General features: G+C 42.8%; 1 protein-coding gene across 17 annotated transcripts in view; it reads right to left on the bottom strand.

The window, feature by feature from the left end:
- LOC115152808 (neurexin-1a) overlaps nt 1–27,130 on the bottom strand; it is a 758,004-nt gene that overhangs the window by 413,377 nt on the left and 317,497 nt on the right. For all 17 annotated transcript variants that reach the window (XM_029697621.1, XM_029697623.1, XM_029697634.1 and 14 more), the window contains 2 exons: nt 9,852–10,055; nt 2,745–2,771 (listed from right to left, as the gene is read on the bottom strand). In XM_029697621.1, the coding sequence (XP_029553481.1) occupies nt 2,745–2,771; nt 9,852–10,055 (231 nt within the window). The remainder of the gene's footprint in view (nt 1–2,744; nt 2,772–9,851; nt 10,056–27,130) is intronic.

Genomic DNA, 27,130 nt, shown 5'->3' with positions numbered 1-27,130 from the left:
CTCCATTTTTCTCGCTATCTTCCTCAAATTCAAATCCAACCTCTGCATTCCTTATTCACTTCAACCTCATTCACTTCAATTTTCCCCTCCATTCCTCCTCAGAAATCCACCTTTCTGTGTCCCTATCCTAATATTCCTCTTCTCCCGACTTTGCTTGCAGCCCGGTGGCATCCCGACGTACCTCCATCTCATAATGATCCGGCTCACCTCGGAAACGTGTCTTCTCTGGGAGCTAACATTTTGAGAGCACGAGTGGTGGCCACACACAGAAAAACGGCCCCCAAACTCAACTCTGTTCTACTCCCGTCGCGGAAGAAAGACAAGCACTACTCGTGGCCTCCTTCTCATTAGTTAATCAGGGACCTGAACCACGCCCCCCACACCTAAGGAACACAGTACTCAGATATTGTGCAGGAGATTCAAGCCAGCAATGGGGGAGGACAGGTGCCACAGTCTGTGCCCAGCCACAACACTACCGCTGCCATGTTTGGGGAGAGGGGATCGGATGAGTGTCCCCCTGCTCGGGATGAAGATTCGACTGACGTGTGAGTGCATACCAATGGTTTCCGGGAATGATGACGTTACTTATTAAGCTTTCTCCAGACGTGGCCTGCTATGACGTAACAGCGGAGGCTACAACTACAGTATCAGAACCCAATGATGTCAACGCCAAAGCGACAAATGCTCCACGCCAAACAACATGGACTCTAGGTTGTGTGTGATGTGAGTGTGCCCGTCCTGTCCTTGTGTTTTGTTCTGTGTTGCTTTTATCCTGTAAGCCCTTTGAAAAGGTAAAACAAAGAGACTGAGTATATGGTATTGGGATTGGGATTGAAAGAACTTTAGTTTTCAACATCTACTTCACATAATTACCTTTTCTGTTCAAATACTCGGGAGTTGTTGATTAGTGTGAGAGAGAATAACTTTAACTTAAATGTGACATGTTGCGAGCTAGCTTTTAAATGGCAACATTCTTTTCTCTCCCTTGCATTCAGGTTTATATATATATATATATATTGCAACGTACACAACACAATATATATATATTGCAACGTACACAACGTGCACAGCATTCTTAATTGCATTAAATTTACCATATAGATAGGTCTTACAAATCTCCATTGGCATGCATAGGTAATGTTATAGAATTGTTATTGCAAACCATTTGTGTAAATGATTTTTGATGCCCCTATATACACCAGGCTATAGATATACATTGAGTGTACAAAACATGAAGGACACCTTCCTAATATTGAGTAGCAGCCCTTTCACCTCGATTCCCTTGGTCAGTCTATGTCATGGGAAGAGCACGTGTCCTTAACGTGTTGTATACTCAGTGTACATTCCTTTATACTCTATGAAATATTGTGACCACTCGGGTGACTCCATCATCCCCCCAAAGAAGAGGAGCACTGGATGCAGAATGGCTTGAGACAATCTGGATGGAGGAGATGGAGCTCACTATTTCCTGTTGTTTGGAGTGTGTTTCTCCATAACCTAACAAGAGAGTGTGAAGGTCAACCCTCAGGTAAAACCCTGGTGACATTGTGAGTATGCTGTATGCTGTACGGCAAACAGGAAACCAAGACTCATATTTTCTGACTCTTGAGGACTCTTCTACCATCAATAATTCATCAACGTCTCTGAATAATAAATACAAGGACAAATTCCCTCCCAAAATATTTGCAACGTTAACTCCATAGCACTACACTCACATGTCCTCTTCCTCTCTCTCCCTCCCTCCCTACAGGCAGTTGTACTCCCTCCCTCCCTCCCTCCCTCCCTCCTGGCAGCCCTACTATCGCCATCCCTCTCTCTCTGCTCTGTGAGTCAGGTTAATGAGAATAATAAAAGCCCGCTCTGTATTTCCTCTCCGCTTTGAAAAGCCTCATCAATTTACCTAGATGGACTGAGGAAGAAGGAATGAAAGAAAAAAGAACAGACCTAGGAGTGGAGAGAAAGGTAAAACATTTAGAGAAAAAAAGAAAATGAGGGGAACAGGGATAATGATGCATGGCTAAAACACCTCTGTTTCATATCAACCTGTTTAAATTTAGAGTCGTCAAGGCTGGTAATTAGAGACAACAGAGTGTGAACAATCACTGTTGACTGCCATATTGGGGGTTCTCATTCATTCTAACCCCTCCCTCCCTCTCCTTCCTCTATCCCTCCATTCCTTCTCTCCCTTCTCCCTCCCCTTCTCCAGCAGTCAGTGCTCTGGAAGAGAATAGATTCACACTGCCTGAGGCTCATTACATAGTATACATACATTCCATGATCTCCCATGGCCTGTCTGCCCTGCACTGGTCTGTTCACTGGTCTTTATGATACATAATGTATATCTAAGGTATAGGCAATTGATTGAAATCATATTGCTAATGTGATTTTAAAATAGGGATTTTGCCCCATTACCTGTTGGGGAAAAAAATATGAAATATTGCACATCTTAGCCAACCTGGTCTGAAAACATCATCTAAAACGTATGACATCTATATACCATTTACCTACGTAAATATTCTACTTTCTGGCACACATGAACTTAAACAACATACATGCAGGTAATATTTTAAACAAACGGCAACTTTTAAGGCTTAATAAAGCCTTCATAAACCCCTTAGAAGCCTATATAGATGTAGTTTGTTTAAAGGGGATTTACATTCATGAATAAGAAACATTGTGAATACAGATAAGACAGTAGAACAGTATTTAAAGAGGAGTATTAAATGTGAGCAGTCTTTACTTACTGGTAGTACAGTTAATCTTGATACAGTCTAGATGGGGGAGAACAGATGAGATGTCACATCATCCTTCATTATGACAGCTGCAGACAATGTTAAAGCAGAACAACCCACCCCTCTGGGGACGACACACGGACACAGGGACCACAGTATGATGCTCTCCACCATGGCCCTCTCCTCCTCCACACCTGGCTGAGGTAAGAGTGACTGGGGTGTGGTAGGAAGAGCATGGCAACTACTACTTTACAATGCCAATCCAATTAGTTAGAGTTATTTCTGTCAGTAAAGGGCCTTTCACAGTGCTGTAATTAAGCCAATCACTAGGTTATATGTATGGCTGAACCGGAAAGCCTTGACTGACCAACCTATAACTTCATCAACATGTGAATATTTTGTGTAGAAGATTTGAAGATGTATATTTTATTTCATTTGAAAAGTAACACAAACTAATTAACGTAAAGGCAGATGTCACAATTAAACATTTCCTGGTTAAAAGTGTCAAATAAAATGGTGCCCTTGACAGAGGAGGTGGTTTAGTCTGTACATGTGACATCTGCAATAAGAGAGTATCAGAATATGGTCATGGTCAAGCTGGGCCACTCGGTAGGGATGCTGGGTGCTCTAACATCTTAGATGTAGGATAGGCCATTCAAAGACACCATTACTCAAATTGACCACTGTCCTCTCAAAGCTGTGAAGAACAGTGGACTTTTTTAACCAATTCAAATGATTAGTACTGAATATCAGGCATGATGCCATTGGTGACAGAGGCTTTTCTCACTGCACACTACTACTACTACTACTACTACTACTACTACTACCAATACTATCACCACTGCTACTATCACTACTACCAATACTACCAAAACTATCACTAACGCTACTATCACTACTACAACTTCCACTACTATCACTACTACTACTACTACTACTACCACTGCGACTACTATTACTTCTACTGCTACTACCACTACTAATGTTACTAATGCTGCTACTAATACCATCTACGAATACTATGACTACTACTACTAACACTACTACTACTTCTACCACCACTCCTACTACTACTAACACTGCTACTACCTACTGCTTCAACTACTACTACTACTGCTACTACTACTACTAGCACTATCACTACTACTACTACTACTACTACTACTACTACTACTACTGCTACTGCCTACTGATTCTACTACTACTACTACTACTACTACTACTACTGCTACTGCTACACTACCATTACTGGCTACTGCTGCTACTGCTACTGCTGCTACTACTACTACTACTACTACTACTACTACTACTACTGCTACTGCTACACTACCATTACTGACTACTGCTGCTACTGCTACTGCTGCTACTACTACTACTACTACTACCACTGCTACTGCTACTATCACTACTACCACTACTGACTACTACTGCTACTGCTATGACTACTAATACTACCACTACTATCACTACTACTCATATTAATACTACTACTACTACTACTACCACTGCTACCACTGCTACTACTGCTACTACTGCTACTATCACTACTGCTACTACTACTGACTACTACTGCTACTACTATCACTACTACTCATATTACTACTGCTACTACTACTACTACCACTCCTACTACTGCTACTGCTACTATCACTACTACCACTACTGCTACTACTACTGACTACTATTGCTACTGCTACTACTATGACTACTACAAATACTACCACTACTATCACTACTACTACTACTACTACTATTACTACTACTACTACCACTATCACTACTGCCACTACTGCTACTACTACTGACTACTACTACTACTGCTACGACTACTACTAATACTACATCTTACTACAACTTCATTACTACCATGTGGACCTAAACTTCTATTTCTACTACTTACCTTCAAATAGTATACTAACACTGCTAGTATTTCTGTATAACATGCTACTACTGTATGTATATGCTGCTAAAGAACCACATATTGTTGCTGCTACACAGCCTCTCTAGCTTTCTCTCTCTCTCTGATTATACAGTGAGTCAGTGTTGTGCTGTGAGTAGAGAGACCTGACCCAGACATCCTACCCAGGTGGCCCTGCCAGTCGTGTGTCGTCAACCACAGCAGAAAAGTGGTCGCAAACAGCCGAAGACCAACGCCAGCCAGCCCGCACAGGGAATGCTTTTCAAAGAAAGAGGGGAGAGAGGGAGGAGAAGGGAGAGAGAGGAGGGAGACAGAGGAGAGGGAGGAGGGATACCTAGCGATCTAAGGGCAAGGGAACCGAGTGAAACCAAGTAAAGAAAGTATTAAAAGATGTCCCCAAAAAAAGGAAACATTTAAACAAAATGTTTTTCTCTGTCATCATCAGATCAGATTTCAGAAGACATTTATGGTAACCATGGCAATATGATGTGGGTTGTCAGCCCTGTAACCGTGGCGATGTGGGTTGTCAGCCCTGTAACAGTTGTGATGTGGGTTGTCAGCCCTGTAACAGTGGTGATGTGGGTTGTCAGCCCCCTGTCAGTGTGAGGTGCTGCGACAACGGGCTGCCCTGAGGTTGACAGACCGGCAGAAAGTATTGCCAATGCCATGCCCTCTCCTGCTAAATGTCTCGATTTAGGGAGCCCAATTCTGTTTAGCCTGTGGAAAAGAGAAATAGCTGGCTATGGCATCCCACAGCCATGCTCTGTTTGGGAGATATCCAACTTTTTCAGTGGCTGATTCTCTCCGTTGCTCCATGATGAGAGCAAATAGACATAAACAAAGACCTGGGCAGACAGCCACACACACACACACACACACACACACACACACACACACACACACACACACACACACACACACACACACACACACACACACACACACACACACACACACACACACACACACACTACCGGTCAAAAGTTTTAGAACAACTACTCATTCAAGGGTTTCTCTTTATTTTTACTATTTTCTACATTGTACACCTCAACACTATGAAATAACACATACGGAATCAAAAAAGTGTTAAAAAAAATCTCAATATATTTTATATTTGAGATTCTTCAAAGTAGCCACCCTTTGCCTTGATGACAGCTTTGCTTCACCTGGAATGCTTTTCCAACAGTCTTGAAGGAGTTCCCACATATGCTGAGCACTTGTTGGATGCTTTTCCTTCACTCTGTGGTCCAACTCATCCCAAACCATCTCAATTGGGTTGAGGTCGGGTGAATGTGGAGGCCAGGTCATCTGATGTAGCACTCCATCACTCTCCTTCTTGGTCAAATAGTCCTTACACAGCCTGGAGGTGTGTTGGGTCATTGTTCTGTTGAAAAACAAATGATAGTCCCACTAAGACCAAACCAGATGGGATGCCGTATCGCTGCAGAATGCTGTGGTAGCCATGCTGGTTAAGTGTGCCTTGCGTTCTAACTAAATCGCAGACAGTGTCACCAGCAAAGCACCTCCTCCTCCATGCTTTACGGTGGGAACCACACATGCAGAGATTATCCGTTCACCCACACCGCGTCTCACAAAGACAACGGTTGGAACAAAAAATCTCCAATTTGGACTCCAGACCAAAGGACAAATTTCTACCGGTGTAATGTCCATTGCACGTGTTGCTTGGCCCAAGCAAGTCTCTTCTTATTATTGGTGTCCTTTAGTAGTGTTTTTTGTTGTTGCAGCAATTCGACTATGAAGGCCTGATCACACAGTCTCCACTGAACAGTATATGTTGAGATGTGTCTATTACTTGAACTCTGTGAAGCATTTATTTGGGCTGCAATTTCTGAGGCGTGTAACTCAAATGAACTTATCCTCTGCAACAGAGGTAACTCTGGGTCTTCCATTCCTGTGGCGGTCCTCATGAGAGCCAGTTTCATCACAGAGCTTGATGATTTTTGCAACAGCACTTGAACTAACTTTCAAAGTTCTTGAAATTTGTCTAACAGTAATGATGGACTGTCATTTCTCTTTGCTTATTCAAGCTGTTCTTGCCATAATATGGACTTGGTCTTTTACCAAATATGGCTATCTTCTGTATACCACCCCTACCTTGTCACAACACAACTGATTGGCTCAAATACATTAAAAAGTAAAGAAATTGCACAAATTAACGTTTAAGAAGGCACACTGGTTAATTGAAATGCCTTCCAGGTGACTAACTGATGAAGCTGGTTGAGAGAATGCCAAGAGTGTGCAAAACTGTCATCTCGGCAAAGGGTGGCTATTTGAAGAATCTCAAATATAAAATATATTTTGATTTGATTAACACTGTTTTGGTTACTACATGATTCCATATGTGTTATTTCATAGTGTTGATGTCTTCACTATTATTCTACAATGTAGAAAATAGTAAAAATATAGAAAGAACCTTGAATGAGTAGGTGTTCGAAAACTTTTGACCGGTAGGGTATATGCACACACACATACACAGACACATACACACACACACACAAAAAACACACAAAACACACACAAAAAACACACACACACACAAAAACACACACACACAAAAAACACACACACAAAAAAACACACACACAAAAAAAACACACACACACACACACAAATACACACACCCATACATGCACACACACACACACACACACCCTCTGTTATCTCTATCACACTGAGAACCGGGAGTGCAGGCAAAAGGCAAACACCAGACCCTGTTTTATACAACAGTAAATATCCACATGGGCGGTTATTCTCCATTGTTTATTTATCTATGCACTTTCATCGCTCTATGAGCTACGTTCGGTAGCACATAAACAGCCGACCGGCGATGTGTTCTAATTGAGCTCGGGGGAAGTCTCTGTCGGTCAAAAGTCTGACCTCCTTCTTGTTCTTTTATTAACTCTTTTAGTACCTTGTCTTTTTTACCGACTGTTGTGCTCTTTTTATGTATTGTCTATTGATTAGATTTGCTACTTTACATTTATTCTGTAGTGTTGAGGAAGAGCTGCAAGGCAGCATTTCACTGCAGTGATGAGGAGGAGCTGCAAGTCAGCATTTCAATGCAGTGTTGAGGAAGAGCTGCAAGTCAGCATTTCACTGTAATGTTGAGGAAAGCTGCAAGTCAGCATTTCACTGTAATGTTGAGGAAAGCTGCAAGTCAGCATTTCACTGTAATGTTGAGGAAAGCTTCAAGTCAGCATTTCAATGTTTTGTTGAGGAAGAGCTTCAAGTCAGCATTTCAATGTAGTGTTGAGGAAGAGCTGCAAGTCAGCATTTCACTGTGGTGTTGAGGACGGGCGGCAAGTCAGCATTTCACTGTGGTGTTGAGGAAGAGCTGCAAGTCAGCATTTCACTGTGGTGTTGAGGACGGGCGGCAAGTCAGCTTTTCACTGTGGTGTTGAGGAAGAGCTGCAAGTCAGCATGTCACTGCAGTGTTGATGAAGAGCTGCAAGTCTGCATTTCATTACAGTGTTGATGAAGAGCTGCAAGTCTGCATTTCATTACAGTGTTGAGGAAGAGCTGCAAGTCAGCATTGCACCGTAGTGTTGATGAAGAGCTGCAGGTCAGCATTTCACTGTAGTGTTTACAGTGCTGTGTACTGTGCACGTGACGAAAACACTTTGATTTGATTTGTCTGTGATGCCAATAAGATTACAGAGGCAGTGGAGGGACCATGCAGATATGTAATACACTAGAGTGTATGTATGGTCCCTCCATAGACCAGCACAGTTCTAGAATGTGTTGACAATGGCAGCCATCTTGGTCAGGTCATTTAGTTCTATGGGATGGACAATATTAGATATTAGACATCACTTGTACCACTGTTACAGAGCACAGACTTCAGACCTGTGAGTGAAGAGGGCTTGGACAGGGCCGTTAGGAGCTGAAAGGAATAAGCCAAATAAGTAAAGTCAGACAGGGTTGAAACTTACAGACAGGTCTGGTGTCTTCTGTCCACTAAGGGGTGAAGAGGGGACTAGTGCTAAATATTGAGAGCACCACTGACAGGAAGGTACCAGTATTTAGGGTTCAAGGCTATAATGGGATTCAGGGTTACGGATAAAAATATCTGCAAAATGTTATATATTAAATATTATATATTAAATATTATATCTGGCGATTAGGGTTAGATAGAGTAATGTGTATATCTGGGGCTGGATATGGGGGGCAGTGGGTATGTGTTTGGGGCAGCGATCTGGCTGTAAGGGGTAGGGTGGGGCAGCGATTTGGGGGTAGGGTAGGGTGGGGTACAGGTGGAGTAGGACAGAGAGCATTCCCTGATGGGTCAGAACAACAGCGTGCTCATTTGGCAGTGAGCGGAGAGCCGCAGACTCTGGCCACTGAAGAGTTGTATACCATCCCCTTCTATTCAACATAACGCACAGCATATCAACAGCTAACAGGGTAGCGTGCGAGTATAATATACACTGAACAAAAATATAAACGCAACATGTGAAGTCTTGGTCCCATGTTTCATGAAATGAAATATATATATATATATATATATATATATATATATATATATATATATCTCTACTTTTGGGCACAAATTAGTTTACATCCCTGTTAGTGAGCATTTCCCCATTTGCCAAGATAATATATCCACCTAACAGGCAATGCATATCAAGAAGCTGATTAAACAGCAGGAATATTTCTATCTGTAATAAAACCCTTTTGTGGGGAAAAATTGATTCTGATTGTCTGGGCCTGGCTGCCCAGTGGTTGCCTGGCTGCCAAGTGGGTGGGCCTATGCCATCCAAGGCCCACGCATCGCTGCATCCCTGCCTAGTCATGTGAAATCCGTAGATTAGGGCCTAATTTATTTTTTCCAATTGACTGATTTCCTTATATGAACTGTAACGTCAGCAAAATCTTAGAGATTGTTGCATGTTGCATTTAACTTTTTGTTCAGCATACTGTAGATGTAAGATAGAGAGAATGAGTGTCTGTTTCAAGATAAAGAGGGTGCAATGTGTGGGATAGTATTATATGAAACTTGTGTAAAACTATGATCAATCAACCTATGTAAGCTTGTCTTCAGCAATGTGTTCACATTACAGTATGTGCACAGTTTAGGATGCTTGCTGTGGTCATGTCATGTGATCCATAGGCTAGGTGCACCATTTGTGTTTTGTTGTAGCTGCTGTGGCATGAGGCTATACCGCGAGGCGCAGCGTTACCTAGGTTGACTGTGAGGCGGACACGGCCGGTCTCCAGCTCCAAGCGCAGTGTGTCTGCGCTGTCACGTGAAGTTGTGGCCATCAGCACGCCGTATGCCCGTTGAGAACGGAACCGCAGCGACACGTCTTCAGCCTCTGTCTGCATCACCACCGGCAACTGGATCTTCATGAACTTACTGCCGTCATAACTCAGGATGGTCGCATCTAGGAAGAGGAGAAGAGAGGGGGATGGAGAGGGTAGGAGAGATGTGGAGGGGAGGTGAGGAAAGAAGAGATGGGGAGGGGAAGGGAGGAGAGATGGGAAGGGCAAGAGAGGAGAGATGGGGAGGGGAGGAGAGATGGGGAGGAGAGGAGAGGAGAGAGAGAGGAGATAGAGAAATTAATTCATATTGAGGTATTTATTGTAAAATCTAAGTCAAGTAAGTCAGAATACTGCACTCAATATCAATTTAGCTTGACAATAAACATACTATTTTAAATATTGTAACTGAGATTTATTGTACTTTGATAAAGGAATAATGATTTCAGAGAAAATGGCGATTGATTTGGTTGTCAGTTTCCAAATACGGCGCAGTGTTATGGTAAATTCACATGAGGTTGGTGGTACCTTAATTGGGGAGAACGGGCTCATGGTAATGACAGAATCAGTGGAATGGTATCAAATACATCAAACACATTGTTTCCTGGTATATGATGACATTCCATTTGCTCCGTTCCAGCCAATATTATGAGCCGTTCTCCCCTCAGCAGCCTCCTGTGGGTAAAATATATTATTAAAACAGAAGGTTATATTTGCTAACACTCTTCAACACATACATGCAGCAACGCACACACACACACACACACATACACGAGCACACACATCCAACATGGTTATGTCTGTTGCTGTAATACTCTCAGGCCCAGATTTCCATCAACCAGTAAATGTTCATGTGTGTCCATACTGACAAGTGACAAGACCATTACTGAATTCATAAACAAAGGCTCTCTTCAGACTAGAGAGATTGGACCCGTTTTACATTTCAGTCATTTAGCAGATGCTCTTATTCACAGAGACTTACAGGAGCAGTTGGGGTTATCTGTCTTGCTCAAGGGCACATGGAAAGATTTTTCACCTAGTCGGCTCGGGGATTTGAAACAGCAACATTTCGTTAGGCTACCTGCCTGCTTAGGTGACACGGTTAAATAGTCCTGTAGGGTAGTGAAGTCAGAGTAAAATCACCATGACACCACTATTCTACAGGTGTGCACTGCTCCTTACCTAGGACCTTGGGTATCAAGACAGTGAAAAGGGTAAGTCTTGGGCTCAAGGATTTTAAATTATGTCAAATACTATGTGAACCCACGTATCAGTTCTCTCTACAATGATTCTGGGCAGATTGTTTACCACTGAGAGAAGAGGGGATAACAACATCCCGAATAACCAGACAAACCACAACCTAATAACACAACCATTAGGGCCACAGACAAGACAGATAGACAGAAGACAGATAGACAGATGTCCAGCAATTCTACACATTTTGACATGTGCTGGAGAGAAAGTTTAGCAATTTTAAAACTAATTTCCTGCAATTCTACACATTTTGCCACGACTTATGCCATGTTAATATCATATCTAAGTGACCGTGACTAACAAAATCAATGGAGGGCCCCTGCAGGTCAAGGCCCCTTGGCACATGCCCTTCGTGCCCAGTCGGTATTCGCCCATGATTACCATAAAAAATGTTAGCTGACCTGTTTAGTTTAGTTTATTAGGATCCCCATCAGCTACTGTACTTCTTGGGGTCCACATACAACGTACAAATACATGATAAAGTACAGAACAAGAACACCATAAGATAGTACATTAAATGTAATTATATTTAGGGAAGACACTAAGAGACTACAAAAATACTATTTACACTGTATACATACAGTGGCAAGAAAAAGTATGTGACCCCTTTGTAATTCCCTGGATTTCTGCATAAATTGGTCATCAAATTTGATCTGATCTTCATCTAAGTTTTACATTTACATTTTAGTCATTTAGCAGACGCTCTTATCCAGAGCGACTTACAGTAGTGAGTGCATACATTTTCATACATTTCATTATTGTTATTTTTTTCCCGTACTGGTCCCCCGTGGGAATCGACCCCACAACCCTGGCGTTGCAAACACCATGCTCTACCAACTAAGTCACAACAATATACAAACATAGTGTGCTTAAAACCTGTTTGGGATAGGGGGCAGTATTGAGAATTTTGGAAAAAATATGTGCCCATTTTTAACTGCCTCCTACACCAACTCAGAAGCTAGAATATGCATATTATTGTTCAGGTTTGGATAGAAAACACTCTGAATTTTCTAAAACTGTTTGAATGGTGTCTGTGAGTATAACAGAACTCCTATGGCAGGCAAAAACCTGACAAGGTTTCAAGCAGGAAGTACCCTGTCTGACAAGGAGTCGTGCGTCTTGCATCTGTTTATTGAAAAGTAAGGATCTTAGCTGTAACGTGACAATTCCCAGGGCTCCGATAGGCTCTCAGAACCCGGGAAATACCTGAAGGTTTACGAGGCAGCCTCAGGCTGAAACACATTATCGCCTTTGGCAAGTGGCGACTCAGAGGACCTTTGAATGAGGCGCGTGCACGATTCGCTCCTGAGGAGAAATTTTATTCGGCTGTTTAGGCTCAATGCATATTCCCGGTCGGAATATTATCACTTTTCTACAAGATAAATGGCATAAAAATTGGTTTTAAACAGCGGTTGACATGCTTCGAAGTACGGTAATGGAATATTTAGAAATTTTTTGTCACGCCAATGCGCCATGCTCGAGACCGTGATGAAGCATTCTGATAGTGTCTAGAACTCACGAACAAAACGTCGCTGTTTGGATATAACGATGGATTATTTGGGACCAAACCAACATTTGTTATTGAAGTAGAAGTCCTGGCAGTGTATTCTGACGAAGAACAAGCAAGGTAAGAACATTTTTCTTATAGGAAATGGGATTTTGGTGGAGGCTGACCTGGGTGTGTGTCTAAATAGCTAGCCCTGTGATGCCGGGCTATGTACTTAGATTATTGCAAAATGTGCTTCATCCGAAAAGCTATTTTAAAATCGGACATATCGAGTGCATAGAGGAGTAATGTATCTATAATTCTTAAAATAATTGTTATGCTTTTTGTGAACGTTTATCGTGAGTAATTTAGCAAACTGTTAGTAAATTCCCCGGAAGTTTGCGGGGGTTATGCTTTTTCTGAACGTCACATGCTAATGTAAAAAGCTGTTTTTTGATATAAATATGAACTTGATTGAACAGACATGCATGTATTGTATAACACAATGTCCTAGGTGTGTCATCTGATGAAGATCATAAAAGGTTAGTGCTGCATTTAGCTGTGGTTTGGGTTTATGTGACATGATATGCTAGCTTGAAAAATGGGTGTCTGATTATTTCTGGCAGGGCACTCTGCTGACATAATCTAATGTTTTGCTTTCGTTGTAAAGCCTTTTTGAAATCGGACAGTGGGGTTAGATTAACGAGATTCTTGTCTTTAAATAGCTGTAAAATAGTCATATGTTTGAGAAATTGAAGTAATAGTATTTCTAACGATTCAAAAATCGCGCCACTGGATTTCAGTGGCTGTTACGTAGGTGGGACGAGTTCGTCCCACATACGCCAGAGAGGTTAAACTAATAAAACACAAATTATTGTATTTTTCTTGTCTATATTGAATACATAATTTAAACATTCTCAGTGTAGGTTGGAAAAAGTATGTGAACCTCGAGTCCTGGAGTCAACTGGAGTCAGGAGTCAGCTAACCTGGAGTCCAATCAATGAGACGAGATTGGAGATGTTGGTTAGAGCTGCCTTGCCCTATAAAAACAATCACAAAATGTGAGTTTTCTATTCACAAGAAGCATTGCCTGATGTGAACCATGCCTCGAACAAAAGAGATCTCAGAAGACCTAAAATTAAGAATTGCTGACTTGCATAAAGCTGGAAAGGGTTCCAAAAGTATCTCTAAAAGCCTTGATGTTCATCAGTTCACGGTAAGACAAATTGCCTATAAATTTAGAAAGTTCATCACTGTTGCTACTCTCCCTAGGAGAGGCCATCCTGCAAATATGACTGCAAGAGCACAGCGCAGAATGCTCAATGAGGTTAAGAAGAATCCTAGAGTGTCAGCTAAAGAGGTAAAGAAATCTCTGGAACATACGGACATCTCTGTTAATGAGTCTACAATACGTAAAACACTAAACAAGAATGGTGTTCATGGGAGGACACCACGGAAGAAGCCACCGCTGTTCAACAAAAACATTGCTGCAAGTCTGAACTTTGCCAAAGTGCACCTGGATGTTCTACAGCGCTACAGGCAAAATATTCTGTGGACAGATGAAATTACAGTTGAGTAGTTTGGAAGGAACACACAACACTATGTGTGGAGAAAAAAAAGCACAGCACACCAACATCAAAACCTCATCCCAAATGTAAAGTATGGTGGAGGGAGCATCATGGTTTGGGGCTGCATTGCCGCCTCAGGGCCTGGACAGCTTGCTATCATCGACGGAAAAATGAATTCCCAAGTTTATCAAGACATTTTGCAGGAGAATGTCAGGCTATCTGTCCGCCAATTGAAGCTCAACAGAAGTTGAGTGATGCAACTGGACAACAAGCCAAAACTCAGAATGGCTTTAACAGAAGAAAACACATATTCTGGAGTGGCCAAGTCATAGTCCTGACCTCAACCCGATTGAGATGCTGTGGCATGACCTCAAGAGAGCAGTTCACACCAGACATCCCAAAAGTATTGCTGATCTGAAACAGTTATGTAAAGAGGAACGGTCCAGAATACCTCCTGACCATCGTGCAGGTCTGATTCGCAACTACAGAAAACGTTTGGTTGAGGTTATTGCTGCCAAAGGTTATTGCTGTCAAAGGAGGGTAAATATTTACACTGTGCGTTCAACAAAGACATGAAAACGTATAATTGTTTGTGTGTTATTAGTTTAAGCAGACTGTGTTTGTCTATTGTTGTTACCTAGATGAAGATCAGATAAAATGTTATGACCAATTTATGCAGAAATCCAGGTATTTCCAAAGGGTTGTATGTACAGCTGAAGTCAGAAGTTTACATACACCTCAGCCTAATATATTTAAACTCAGTTTTTCACAATTCCTGACATTTAATGCAACTAAAAATTCCTGTCTTAGGTCAGTTAGGATCACCACTATATTTTAAGAATGTGAAATGTCAGAATAATAGTAGAGAGAATGATTTATTTCAGCTTTAATTTCTTTCATCACATTCCCAATTGGTCAGAAGTGTACATACACTCAATTAGTATTTGGTAGCATTGCCTTTAAATTGTTTAACTTGGGTCAAACCTTTTGGGTAGACTTCCACAAGCTTCCCACAATAAGTTGGGTGAATTTTGGCCCATTCCTCCTGACAGAGCTGGTGTAACTGAGTCAGGTTTGTAGACCTCCTTGCTCGCACACACTTTTTCAGGTCTGCCCACAAAATGTATATAGGTTCGAGGTCAGGGCTTTGTGATTTCCACTCCAATACCTTGACGTTGTTGTCCTTAAGCCATTTTGCCACAACTTTGGAAGTATGCTTGGGGTCATTGTCCATTTGGAAAACCCATTGGTGACCAAGCTTTAACTTCCTGACTGATGTCTTGTGATGTTGCTTCAATATATCCACATAATTGTCCTCCCTCATGACGCCATCTAATTTATGAAGTGCACCAGTCCCTCCTGCAGCAAATCACCCCACAACATGATGCTGCCACCCCCGTGCATCACAGTTGGGATGAAGTTCTTCGGCTTGTAAGCCTCCCCCTTTTTCCTCCCAACATAACGATGGTCATTATGGCCAAACAGTTATATTTTTGTTTCATCAGACCAGAGGACTTTTCTCCAAAAAGTACGATCTTTGTCCCCATGTGCAGTTGCAAACCGTAATCTGGCTTTTTTATGGTGGTTTTGGAGCAGTGGCTTCTTCCTTGCTGAGCGGCCTTTCATTTTATGTTGATATAGGACTCGTTTTACTTTGTATATAGACACTTTTGTACCTGTTTCCTTAAGCATCTTCACAAGGTCCTTTGCTGTTGTTTTGGGATTGATTTGCACTTTTCTCACTAAAGTACGTTAATCTCTAGGAGACAAAATGCGTCTCCTTCCTGAGCGGTATGGCGGCTGCGTTGTCCCATGGTGTTTATACTTGCATACTATTGTTTGTACAGATGAATGTGGTAACTTCAGACATTTGGAAATTGCTCCCAAGGATGAACCAGACTTGCGGAGGTCTACAATTATTTGTCTGCGGTACTGGCTGATTTATTTTGATTTTCCCAAGATGTCAAGCAAAGAGGCACTGAGGTTGAAGGTAAGCCTTGAAATACATCCACAGGTACACCTCCAATTGACTCAAATGATGTCAATTAGCCTATCAGAAGCTTCTAAAGCCATGACATCATTTTCTGGAATTTTCCAAGCTGTTTAAAGGCACAGTCAACTTAGTGTATGTAAACTTCTGACCCACTGGAATTGTGATACAGTGAATTATAAGTGAAATAATCTGTCTGTAAACAATTGTTGGAAACAGTACTTGTTTCATGCACAAAGTAGATGTCCTAACCGACTTGCCAAAACTATAGTTTGTTAACAAGACATTTGTGGAGTGGTTGAAAAACAAGTTTTAATGACTCCAACCTAAGTGTTTGTAAACTTCTGACTTCAACTGTACATATACATATTTTTTTTAATTGTCATTGCACCCTAGTGGCAGCCTAAGAATAGATCTCCTCTAAATTTGTAAATATTTAGTAATTTTTAGTTGTTTTCAGTTGTTGTTTTTTTGTTATTTAGTTTTTATTGCATATATCTGGCATTTCTTTTTTTTGGCTTGGCTAGCTAGCTTTTGTTTGAAAAATGCATCTGGGCAGGGTACCTGCTTTATTGTTTCACCTGGCTGCCAGTTCCTGATCTTCTGAAAACAACATGTGAGGAGTGGTCTGAAGCATGAGAAGAATGGGAGACAGAGGAATACAACAGTGCTGAGACAGACGGCTCGTAGAGAAGACGACTGGATACTATTCTGAACTTTGTGTGGTGAGCTTTCTGGCGCCCAGAGCTGCTGAGGCATCACCCAAGTGGTGATACACAGAGTGAAGGAGGAGAAGTTCAGTGGCTATAAGAGTCAGGCTGGTTCCCAGACTTGCCCTCTACAAGATCATCAGCAGACTCCATCACCATCCTCTGACGAGCTTTCCCCACGCAAGCCATGAACTGACCCTCTCCATCTTCAGAGGATGCAGCATTCAAAGATATTGTTTCTACTGGTTTACTTGGTCTCTACAGGTTGACCTTGGTCTCTACTGGTTGACCTGGCTTCTACTGGTTGACCAGGTCTCTACTTGGTTGACCTGGCCTCTACTAGTTGACCTGGTCTTAACTGGTTGACCTGCTCTCTACTAGTTGACCTGGTCTCTACTGGTTGACCTGCACTGGTTGACCTGGCCTCTGCTGGTTGACCTGGACTCTACTGGTTGACCTGGTCTCTACTGGTTGACCTGGCCTCTACTGGTTGACCTGGACTCTACTGGTTGACCTGCTCTCTACTAGTTGACCGGGTCTCTACTAGTTGACCTGGTCTCTACTGGTTGACCTGCACTGGTTGACCTGGTCTCTACTGGTTGACTTGGACTCTACTGGTTGACTTGGACTCTACTAGTTGACCTGGACTCTACTGGTTGACCTACTCTCTACTAGTTGACCTGGTCTCTACTGGTTGACCTGGACTCTACTGGTTGACCTGCTCTCTACTAGTTGACCGGGTCTCTACTGGTTGACCTGGTCTCTACTGGTTGACCTGGTCTCCATTGGTTGACCTGGTCTCTATTGGTTGACCTGACCTCTACTGGTTGACCTGGACTCTACTGGTTGACCTGGCCTCTACTGGTTGACCTGTCATGATATATTGCTTGTTTGTTTTTTTCTCTTGAAACACTTTGAGATTCTATGAAAAGCACTATAAACATGTAATAAATTATTGTTATTAATGATTATATCTGATGTTAGAGAAGATTTCATTAAAGAACACTCTCTGGGTTCTATTGGATAAGTAACTCTCCAACCATGTGGTGGCAGGTGATGTAAAGCCATGACAAGTGTGTTTTTTTCAATAATAAATTATGATCAATAACATCAAAGGCTGCACTGAAATCTACCAATACAGCTCCAATATCATCTTATTCTCCATTTATTTTAACCAATCATCTTTTATCTGAGTCAGTGCCGTACAAGTTGAGTGCCCTTCCCAATACAGTATGCAACAAACACTTCACTACACTCGCAATAACATCTGCTAACCATGTGTATGTGACCAATACAATGTGATTTGATTTAATTTGATTTACATGCTGAATGTCAGTAGTTAATTTGTTCTTTGTAAAATAGCATTGTACTTGTTCTAACACAATTTTCTAGATCAGTTTACAAAGAACAGGCAGCAAACTGATTGGTCAGCTGTTAGAGCCAGCAAAGGGTGCTTTACTATTTTTAGGGATTGGAATTACTCTAGCTTCCTTCCACGCCTGTGGACACAAAGTAATTTAGGCTTTGGTTAAAGACATGGCCAATAGGGATGGCAATACAGTCTGCTAAATGGCTACTTGAGTGACTGTCAGTGACTGACATAACAAGAGAAAAACAGCTGATGCACAACCAAATGTAGAAATTGCAACTTGTCTATAGACGGGTGGATTGTTTAGCACCAAAACTGATGTGTGCACAACTGTGGAGTAGAACAGGTGTGGTTGACTAAGATTCAAAGGATTGTTGACAACATGTAAACTAGATTTTTTTCTCAAATCTATATTGAAATACATGTGCACAATGAGCGCTTGGTGTCTCTAAAATACATAGTTACAATTGTTGGTTAGCTATCTAGTAAATGTTTTGCCATATTAGCATAGATGTGACAAGAGTCAAAACAAGTCAAAACAGGACATGGTGTCAATAACAAGATCCAACAAGCTGAAAGGAGCCATGTACGATCCCCCACATGGCAGCATCTTGTCATGGTTGGGAGATAGAGTGTAATAACAACACACAGACTTCTGGCACATCATTTTCGTGTCGATGTCAGCAAAGCCTTCTATTTTTCTATTCAACAGTAAATTCAGACCACGACTGATTTCCAAATGTATTATATCGATTTTGGGGGGTCTGGAGCCCTTTAGGATAGGATAGGATGAACTTTAATGTCTCAAGGGGAAAACTGTCTTAGACACAATACTGCTGTATACAAAATATACACTGTACATTACACACTCAACAAAATGTATATATAACCTTATTATCATACACTTCTCATATAGCTAAATATATAATACACGACCAAAAGTATGTGGACACCTGGTCATCGAACATCTCATTCCAGAATCATGGGCATTCATATGGAGTTGGTCTCCCCTTTGCTGCTATAACAGCCTCCACTCTTCTGGGAAGCCAATCCACTACATGTTGGAACATTGCTGCGGGGACTTGCTTCCATTCAGCCACAAGAGCAGTAGTGAGGTTTGGCACTGATGTTGGGCGATTAGGCCTGGCACGTAGTCGTCATTCCAATTAATTCCAAAGGTGTTCGATGGAGTTGAGGTCAGGGCTTTGTGCAGGCCAGGCATGTTCTTCCACACCAATCTTGGCAAACTATTTCTCTACGGACTTCGCTTTGTGCACAGGGGGAATTTTCATGCTGAAACAGGAAAGGGCCTTCCCCAAAATGTTGCCACAAAGTTGGAAGCACAAAATCGTCTAGATTAGAATGTCATTGTATACTGTAGCGTTAAGATTTCCCTTCACTGGAACTAAGGGACCTAGCCCGAACCATGAAAAACAGCCCCAGAGCATTCTTCCTCCTCCACCAAACATTACAGTTGGCAGTATGCATTGGGGCAGGTAGTGTTCTCCTGCCATTCGCCAAACCCAGATTGGTCCATTGGACTGCCAGATGGTGAAGTGTGTAAGAATATTTTAAGATAATACACAACGCAGAGGACGAAAGGACTAAAGTTCAAGAGGACTAAAGGTCAAGAGAGTACTAACGATCAATAGGGAATTATCATTGGAAATAGTTGGTTTTCAGTTCAACATGGGTTTAGAATCTGTGTGGAAATGTCAGTCCTGGACTCATAGCTATGTGTGACACATTTTCATTGGTCTGAATCGTCTGTACATTAAGTCTGAAATAGGATACTTGTTATTTGGCCATTGGCTCAATTTTACTGCAAGGAATTCTAAGTAGTCAACCACAGGCTAGGGCTGGGGGTTATAAATTACACCCTGTCGCTTTGGTCTGTGGAGAGAAACACTAAGGACAGTGGAGAATGAACATCTACCATCTACCTCCCTGCATGATTTGTTCTCTTTGAATAAACCTATCCCCCCCTGATTTGCTTTGGGGTCTGTGTTATTGAAGAATAACATCAAGTGCTAACAAGCGTGATTCATCCCTCCAGAGAATGTTTCCACTGCTCCAGAGTCCAACGCAGTGAACTTTACACCACTTCAGCCGATGCTTGGCATTGCGCATGGTGATCTTAGGCTTGTGTGGGACTGCTTGGCCATGGAAACCCATTTCCTGAAGCTCCCGACGTAAAGTTCTTGTGCTGACGTTGCTTCCAAAGGCAGCTTGGAACTCGGTAGTGAGTGTTGCAACCGAGGACAGATGATGCTTCAGCACTCGGCGCTCCCGTTCTGTGAGCTTCTGTGGCCTACCACTTCGCGGCTGAGACATTGCTGCTCCTAGATGTTTCCACTTCACAATACAGTTATACACAATACAATACAGGACTTACAGTTGACCGGGACATCTCTTGCAGGCTGACCAGGACAGCTCTAGCAGGGCAGAAACTGACTAGCAGGGCAGAAACTGACGTTCAACGGTGCCACGTTGAAAGTCATTGAGCTCTTCAGTAAGACCATTCTACTGCCAATGTTTGTCTATGGCCATTGCAAGGCTGTGTGCTCAATTTTAAACACTGCAATGGGTGTGGCTGAAATCGCTAAAGCAACAAATTTGAAGTGGTGTCCACATACCAGAGGTGGGACCAAGTCATTGTTTTACAAGTCACAAGTACGTCTCAAGTCTTAGCACTCAAGTCCCAGGTCAAGACAAGCAAGTCTGAGTCAAGTCTCAAGTCAAGACCGTCAAGTATCAAGTCAAGTCTCAAGTCCTAAACTTGTTTCGAGTTTCGAGTCCTAAACAAGTCATAATGTGCTCTTCACCAAATGTAATACCATTTCATATTTTAACAAGAGTAAGAGTTAGTATATTACATTTACACAAATCATGAACGCTTTTAAAAATATCTATGTATTTATTACTTTCCAAATAAACATTATATTTCCATGGAAATACATGGGTAGCCATGAGAAGACCCCCCCCCCACCCCCCAATAGTGATCGACTATCGAGGATCGCTATGGGGCGCAATCGGGCGATGTACACATTCGCCCAACCTTAACACACACACACAGACAGTGTGGTTACAGTAGGCTAATGTACGTCAATGGTTTTAGGAACAGCAGTAACATCAGGCAGGATTTAGGCTACCAACTGCCTGGCCAGTTGTAGCTCAATCTTGGGTGCAATGATCACGTTCCCGCACTGACTGACTGTGTGGAGGCTCATTGATTTAACGTTACGTTAGCCTACATGATACACTAGTAAAGTAATAAAGTATATAGCTGTTGGCTATATTAGCCATGACTTACCGTTCTTTGTGCAGTTTCAAATGTCGAACAAAGTTGGAAGTTGTTGCGCCTCCGTCTGTAATTTTCTTCCCGCATGTTTTGCAAGTTGAAATCCAATTTTTTGTTGATACAGCGTTGTCTTTAGATCCGAAAATAATAACTTGGAGTATCATCTTTCCAAGGGCTCCATCTGAATTCACCCGCCGACGTTCCTCTGCACTGCCACGCACAACTTTTTCTCAGCTGGCACAATCTGATTGGCTGCTGTCCGAATCAAACTGTAATCCGTTAAATGAAGAGTTGATGCGCTGCACACTGTTTTTAATAGCATAATTTTTCATATTTGGGCTTGGGGATGGTATCAAGTCAGGTCACGAGTCATTGGTGTTAAAGTCAAAGTCGAGTTGCAAGTCATCATATTTGTGACTCGAGTCTGACTCGAGTCCAAGTCATGTGACTTGAGTCCACACCTCTGCCACGTCCTGCTGTATATATAGTGTATAATACTTTTCATATTCCCTTATTCTGTCAGTGGGGTACTAACACAGCTCAGCTTTACATATTGCTGGTTAGGTATGAAGGATGGACCTGGGAATGAAGGAGTGCTTATACCTGTTCAGCTGTAGGGACCCTATAGCATCTGTCTGAGGGGAGGAGGGACCCTATAATGTCTGTCTGAGTGGAGGGGGGACCCTATAGTCTCTGCCTGGGTGGAGGAGGGACCCTATAGTGTCTGTCTGAGGGGAGGAGGGACCCTATAGTCTCTGCCTGAGTGGAGGAGGGACCCTATAGTCTCTGCCTGAGTGGAGGAGGGACCCTATAGTGTCTGTCTGTGTGGAGGAGGCACCCTATTGCGTCTGTTTGAGGGGAGGAGGGACCCTATATTCTCTGCCTGAGTGGAGGAGGGACCCTATAGTCTCTGCTTGAGTGGAGGAGGGACACTATAGTCTCTGCCTAAGTGGAGGAGGGACCCTATAGTCTCTGCCTGAGTGGACGAGGGACCCTATAGCATCTGCCTGAGTGGAGGAGGGACCCTATAGTCTCTGCCTGAGTGGAGGAGGGACCCTATAGCCTCTGCCTGGGTGGAGGATGGACCCTATAGCATCTGCCTGAGGAGAGGAGTTGACTCTCAGAGTGGAGCGCTTGTCTGATAATGGTCTGTTCAAAAATATTCTGCAGGCAGGGATGTTGACCTTCATGGCATTTTGCATCAGCTCCAAAGTGGCCCTATGTGGCTGCTTATCATGGGGCCCAAAGTGGCTGCTTATCACGGGGCCCTAAGTGGCTGCTTATCGTGGGGCCCTAAGTGGCTGCTTATCGCAGGCCCCTAAGTGGCTGCTTATCATGGGGCCCTAAGTGGCTGATTATCGCGGAGCCCTAAGTGGCTGCTTATCATGGGGCCCTAAGTGGCTGCTTATCATGGGGCCCTAAGTGGCTGCTTATCATGGGGCCCTAAGTGGCTGATTATCACGGAGCCCTAAGTGTCTACTTATCACAGGGCCCTAAAATGCTGACCATGTTAGGGCGCCATCGCGCGCACATTGATTTTGTTCACCCACACCAGAAGCGATCAGGACACGCAGGTTGAAATATGAAAACAAACTCAGAACCAATTATATTAATTCGGAGACAGGTCAAAAATCAATAAACATTTATGGCAATTTAACTAGCTAGCTTGCTTTTGCTACCTAATTTGTTCTGGGATATAAACATTGGGTTATAATTTTACCTGAAATGCACAAGATCCTCAACTCCGACAATTCATCCACAGATAAAACGGTAAACCGAATTTCTTTCTCGTCATCGCTCCTCCTTCCTTAAGGCTTCTTTTTCTTCTTTGGACTATATATGGTGGTTGTAAACCAACTTTACATCATTACTACAACCTACCGGATTGTTGACCTAAGTTCTTATTTAAATCACCGGCGTGGGAATATGCTCCTAAAAACCAATGAGGAGATGGGACAGGCCGGACTTGCAGTGCGTTGAGCGTCACAAATAGAACCAATTTATATTTTCGCGCCTGACCACACGGATGCTTGCTGACGCCCGCGAGCAGTGTGGGTGCAATGATTGAATAACATGTATGTGTAAATATATGTGGTCAGCATGTATAGTAAGTGGCTGCTTATCATGGGGCCCTAAGTGGCTGCTTATCACTGGGCGCTAAGTGGCTGCTTATCGCGGGGCCCTAAGTGGCTACTTATCGCAGGGCTCTTAGAAGTTACTTATCATGGGACAGTAAGTGGCTACTTATCGTGGGACCCTTAGCGGCTGCTTATGTCACTTAGTGGCTAGGGTCGGCCCTGGTTTGGGTGGAGTGATGGAGAGAGCTGTATTAGCCCTGCAGGCTCCAATACAGATATATATATATATATATATATATATATACTGCTCAAAAAAATAAAGGGAACACTAAAATAACACATCCTAGATCTGAATTAATGAAATAATCTTATTAAATACTTTTTTCTTTACATAGTTGAATGTGCTGACAACAAAATCACACAAAAATAATCAATGGAAATCCAATTTATCAACCCATGGAGGTCTGGATTTGGAGTCACACTCAAAATTAAAGTGGAAAACCACACTACAGGCTGATCCAACTTTGATGTAATGTCCTTAAAACAAGTCAAAATGAGGCTCAGTAGTGTGTGTGGCCTCCACGTGCCTGTATGACCTCCCTACAACGCCTGGGCATGCTCATGATGAGGTGAAGATGGTCTCCTGAGGGATCTCCTCCCAGACCTGGACTAAAGCATCCGCCAACTCCTGGACAGTCTGTGGTGCAACATGGCGTTGGTGGATGGAGCGAGACATGATGTCCCAGATGTGCTCAATTGGATTCAGGTCTGGGGAACGGGTGGGCCAGTCCATAGCATCAATGTCTTCTTCTTGCAGGAACTGCTGACACACTCCAGCCACATGAGGTCTAGCATTGTCTTGCATTAGGAGGAACCCAGGGCCAACCGCACCAGCATATGGTCTCACAAGGGGTCTGAGGATCTCATCTCGGTACCTAATGGCAGTCAGGCTACCTCTGGCGAGCACATGGAGGGCTGTGCGGCCCCCCAAAGAAATGCCACCCCACACCATGACTTGACTGACCCACCGCCAAACCGGTCATTATGGAGGATGTTGCAGGCAGCAGAACGTTCTCCACAGCGTCTCCAGACTCTGTCACGTCTGTCACGTGCTCAGTGTGAACCTGCTTCATCTTTGAAAAGCACAGGGCGCCAGTGGCGAATTTGCCAATCTTGGTGTTCTCTCGCAAATACCAAACGTCCTGCACGGTGTTGGTCTGTAAGCACAACCCCCACCTGTGGACGTCGGGCCCTCATACCACCCTCATGGAGTCTGTTTCTGACCGTTTGAGCAGACACATGCACATTTGTGGCCTGCTGGAGGTCATTTTGCAGGGCTCTGGCAGTGCTACTCCTGCTCCTCCTTGCACAAAGGCGGAGGTAGTGGTCCTGCTGCTGGGTTGTTGCCCTCCTACGGCCTCCTCCACGTCTCCTGATGTACTGGCCTGTCTCCTGGTAGCGCCTCCATGCTCTGGACACTACGCTGACAGACACAGCAAACCTTCTTGCCACAGCTCACATTGATGTGCCATCCTGGATGAGCTGCACTACCTGAGCCACTTATGTGGGTTGTAGACTCTGTCTCATGCTACCACTAGAGTGAAAGCACCGCCAGCATTCAAAAGTGACCAAAACTTCAGCCAGGAAGCATAAGAACTGAGAAGTGGTCTGTGGTCACCACCTGCCAAACCACTCCTTTATTGGGGGTGTCTTGCTAATTGCCTATAATTTCCACCTGTTGTCTATTCCATTTGCACAACAGCATGTGAACTTTATTGTCAATCAGTGTTGCTTCCTAGGTGGACAGTTTGATTTCACAGAAGTGTGATTGACTTGGAGTTACATTGTGTTGTTTAAGTGTTCCATTTATTTTTTTGAGCAGTGTATATATATAATTTTCTGCACTCTTTCCCTTTCTCTCTCTCTCTCTCTCTATATATATATATATATATATATATAGAGAGAGAGAGAGAGAGAGAGAGAGAGAAAGGGAAAGAGTGCAGAAAATTCTGCCTGTCACTCGTTTCTGTCATCCAATGTCTTGTCACGTCTCCTGTCTCTCAGACTTTTCTCTAAATGTTACCAAGTATAGGCCCTAACCATGACCAAGTCAATATCTTTTTTCCTTCCTAACTCAAATAGTTTTTCTACATAATATATCCTATTGCCCTCAAATTCATGTCTGGACATTAAAGCCATCTGTTTTTTTCATTACTCCCCTCTAATCAGGGACTATTTAGACTTGGGAGAGCAGGTGGGTGCAATTAATGATCAGGTAGAACAGAAAACAGCGGTACCCCAGATTTAAATACCTCTGTCCTATTGGATAAGCTGTCAATATGGTCTGTGAAAGCGCCATGTCAATGTATTCATATTCACGCCTCTGTGTTACATGGTAATGAACAAAACCCGTTTGAAGGTATTTTACTCTACATAGCACCACAGTGACCACAGGCATTCCTCTCTGTGTATGGCAAGCCACATGAGAATGACATTGAGAATTGAGAATGCCTATGACTTCTTTCACAATTACAGGGTATTGTACGTCCACACAATGGTAGCGGGTAACGAGAAAAAAGTAATCAAAATCTGAATAAATGCATAAAAGCCGTCTTCCACTCGTCTCCCTCTCGGATACGCACCAGGTTGTAAGCGCTCCTGAGATCTAGTTTGGTGAAGAAGCGCGCCCCGTGCATTGACTCAATCGCTGTGGCTATGAGTGGTAGCGGGTAACGAGAAAAAAAGTAATCACAATCTGAATAAATGCATAAACATTGCATCTCCTCCAGATATACAGTTGAAGTCGGAAGTGTACATACACATCAGCCTAATACATTTAAACTCCGTTTTTCACAATTCCTGAAATGTAATCCTAGAAAAAATTCCCTGTCATAGGTCAGTTAGGATTAGAACTTTATTTTAAGAATGTGAAATGTTAGAATAATAGTAGAGAGAATGATTTTTTTCAGCTTTTATTTATTTCATCACTTTCACAGTGGGTCAGAAGTTTACATACACTCAATTAGTATTTGGTAGCATTGCCTATTGTTTAACTTGGGTCAGACGTTTTGGGTAGCCTTCCACAAGCTTCCCACAATAAATTGGGTGAATTTTGGCCCATTCCTCCTGACAGAGCTGGTGTAACTGAGTGAGGGTGTAGGCCTCCTTGCTCACACACCCTTTTTCAGTTCTGCCCACACATTTTCTATAGTATTGAGGTCAAAGCTTTGTGATGGCCACTCCAAAACCTTGTCTTTGTTGTCCTTAAGCCATTTTACCACAACTTTGGAAGTATGCTTGGGTCATTGTCCATTTGGAAGACCCATTTACGACCAAACTTTAACTTCCTGACTGATGTCATAAGATGTAGCTTCAATATATCCACATCATTTTCCTGCCTCATGATGCCATCTATTTTGTGAAGTGCACCAGTCCCTCCTGCAG

The sequence above is a fragment of the Salmo trutta genome, chromosome 18 (assembly GCF_901001165.1).
Source record: "Salmo trutta chromosome 18, fSalTru1.1, whole genome shotgun sequence".
In the NCBI taxonomy this organism is placed as follows: Eukaryota; Metazoa; Chordata; class Actinopteri; order Salmoniformes; family Salmonidae; genus Salmo; species Salmo trutta.
The sequence above is the reverse complement of the archived record's forward strand: the minus strand, read 5'-3'. Positions and strand labels throughout refer to the sequence as shown.